The sequence below is a fragment of the Sapajus apella genome, unplaced genomic scaffold (genome assembly GCF_009761245.1).
Source record: "Sapajus apella isolate SASKATOON/1434 unplaced genomic scaffold, GSC_monkey_1.0 scaffold4406, whole genome shotgun sequence".
Taxonomy (NCBI): Eukaryota; Metazoa; Chordata; class Mammalia; order Primates; family Cebidae; genus Sapajus; species Sapajus apella.
In genome coordinates this window covers 244-2,694 of record NW_022441332.1, presented here as the reverse complement: position 1 = coordinate 2,694, position 2,451 = coordinate 244, and the positions used below count along the sequence as shown (strand labels likewise).

Here is a 2,451-nt window from a genome sequence, read left to right as displayed (position 1 = left end):
TGTGCCTGTGTTCCTGCATATTTAGAACAAATGGTCCTATTAGAGATTTAGAGACAGGAGAATTTGAGTTAACATATGTAAGGCCTGTTGAAGGTACTCTGAATAATTGCTATTACATGGTAGAGAATGGGTTTTTCATTCCCTTTCATTCTCTGCATTCTAAATATGGAAATTATTCTGATGGGAGGGATGTGCAGAGGGAGTGACTGCCTTACAAATAGTATTAGTCAGGAATGACTTCCCTTTATGACCTCTGCTTTCCCTTCCATGTTCAGATACAAGCAATAATAACGATTATGGCAAAAATGTTCACTCCTGTGACATACTTTTAACCTTTCTAAGCTGTCAGTGGGAACAAATGAGAGCGGTAGTGGTTGCCCTAATTCTGCTCTTTGGACAAGTGCCTGACATCTGCTTCATTGGGTTTTAGTCTTTACTGGTGTTGGTGCTTTTGTCTGTCATACCAGAGTATTTGAAAACTTCAATTGCTTCTACTCTGCAGGTTAATGTGACTCCAAAAGGGCCCCCTCCTTTCCCAGGAGTCCCTCTTATGAGCACCCCCATGGGAGGCCCTGTACCACCACCCATTCAATATGGACCACCGCCTCAGCTCTGTGGCCCTTTTGGGCCTCGGCCAATTCCTCCACCCTTTGGTAAGATGATCTTAACAGTAGTGATTAACTTGCAAACTATAGTTATCTTCTCTCTATATCCCTTTCTAAAACAACTGCAATTGCAGGGCTTTGCAATGCAGCAGTGAAGCTGCCTGAGTTCATTGTGACTTCTCCCCAAGTGTCTTATGACACAAAGGGTTCTGCATAATGTCCTGTGATTAGATCAACAATAATTGTCTGTAAGAGAACAAGGAAACGGTCCACTTATAGAAAGTCTGTAATATTCAGCACATGTTTTTTGAACACCTCTGGCTTTGTACTAGGTTATGCAATGGATAGCAAGGTAGATAAAACACATCCCCTATTAAGATGTCCTGTAGGGAACATATATATGCACTCTACAACATAAAGCTTCTCATCATCCATAACAGAAGCATAAGCAATGGGTTACAGAATATTAGAGAGGGAAAGATAAAACCCTCAACCCTCACCTTGGGGAATACAAAGGAGGGAGATATGAAAAAGAAGGTAGAATTTAGCTGCTATCAAGTGAATTCTGCTGATTTAATTAGATGAAGCTGGAAGATCTTTTCAGCAGGGCAAGCAGCTTGATTTTTATGGCATATATTAGGCACATATTGTGCTACTACATAAATTTTTAATATACAATAGTAAACAATGGAATTTATCAAAATGTTTGTTGCAGTGAATTCATATTTAGAGTGTCTTCTTGTTATGGTACATAGTACTTCCAAGTACAAATCTATCTCAAGATAAAGATGACAGACCAGGTAGAATGGCTCATGCCTGTAATTCCAGCACTTTGCGAGGCTGAGGCAGGTGGACTCCTTGAGCCTAGGAGTTTGAGACTAGCCTGGGTAACACGGTGAAACCCTGTCTTTTCAAAAAATACAAAAATTAGCTGTGTGTGGTGGTTTGCACCTGTCATCCCAGCTACTCGGAATCTGCAGGGGGAGGATCAATTGAGCCCAGGAGATTGAGGTTGCAGTGAGCCATGATCACTTCACTCCACTCCAGCCTGGCTGACAGGCAAGACCCTGCCTCCAAAAAAAAAATGATGACAGATTATATTAACACACCTGGCATTATCTTAATTTAGCTATGTTCCTAGGAATTTACTTGACATAATTTTTGTTTTCCAGGCCCTGGTATGCGTCCTCCACTAGGCTTAAGAGAATTTGCACCAGGAAAATGGGACCTGCCACTCCACCCTCTGGAATTTTTACCAGGACACACACCATTTAGGCCTTTAGGTCCTCTTGGCCCAAGAGAGTACTTTATTCCTGGTACACGATTACCACCCCCAACCCATGTTCCCCAGGATTACCGACCACCACCTGCCAGAAGAGACGTACTGCCGCCAGGCTCAAACGATGAGCCTCCTCCTGCCTCTCACAGCACTAGTCAGGACTGTTCACCGGCTTTAAATCGGAGCCCATAACTATGACCTCTGATGTTTCATTGGAGAAAAAATGGACTGTGCATTATTTATTACAGTAAAGGATTTCATTGGCTTCAAAATCCAAGTTTATTTTAAAAGATCTGTTGTTAGAACTAAGCTGCCTTGGCAGTATGCGGTTTTGAGCCAAACAATTCAGAAATGTTATTTCTTCCCTAAACAAAAATCACCTTTTAATCTATAGCTTCCTTACTACTTTGAAATGTGCAATAAAGAATACTTGTGTTTTAGCTAATGTAGCATTGTAATTGCTAAATGATTTAGAATGTCATGAAAAATATGAACATTTCCTGTGGAAATGCTTTAAAAACATGTATTTCCATCATCCTGTTTTTAGTGTACACCAGCTGAATATGG

At 41.0% G+C, this 2,451-nt stretch overlaps 1 protein-coding gene across 1 annotated transcript; it reads left to right on the top strand.

Moving 5' to 3' along the window:
* The first annotated feature begins 284 nt into the window (after window positions 1–284).
* Window positions 285–2,076, top strand: LOC116547740 (transport and Golgi organization protein 1 homolog). Its single transcript, XM_032273581.1, has 2 exons — window positions 285–653; window positions 1,778–2,076. The coding sequence occupies exons 1-2, from the start codon at window positions 551–553 to the stop codon at window positions 2,074–2,076; spliced, it is 402 nt and encodes a 133-aa protein (XP_032129472.1). The 5' UTR covers window positions 285–550.
* The last annotated feature ends 375 nt before the right edge of the window (window positions 2,077–2,451 follow it).

Bases quoted from the DNA above. Each gene is read 5' to 3' on its own strand.
- LOC116547740 (XM_032273581.1), top strand. From the start codon at position 551: ATGAGCACCCCCATGGGAGGCCCTGTACCACCACCCATTCAATATGGA. The intron at 654-1,777 runs GTAAGATGATCT...TTTGTTTTCCAG, and splicing joins GCCAATTCCTCCACCCTTTG to GCCCTGGTATGCGTCCTCCA.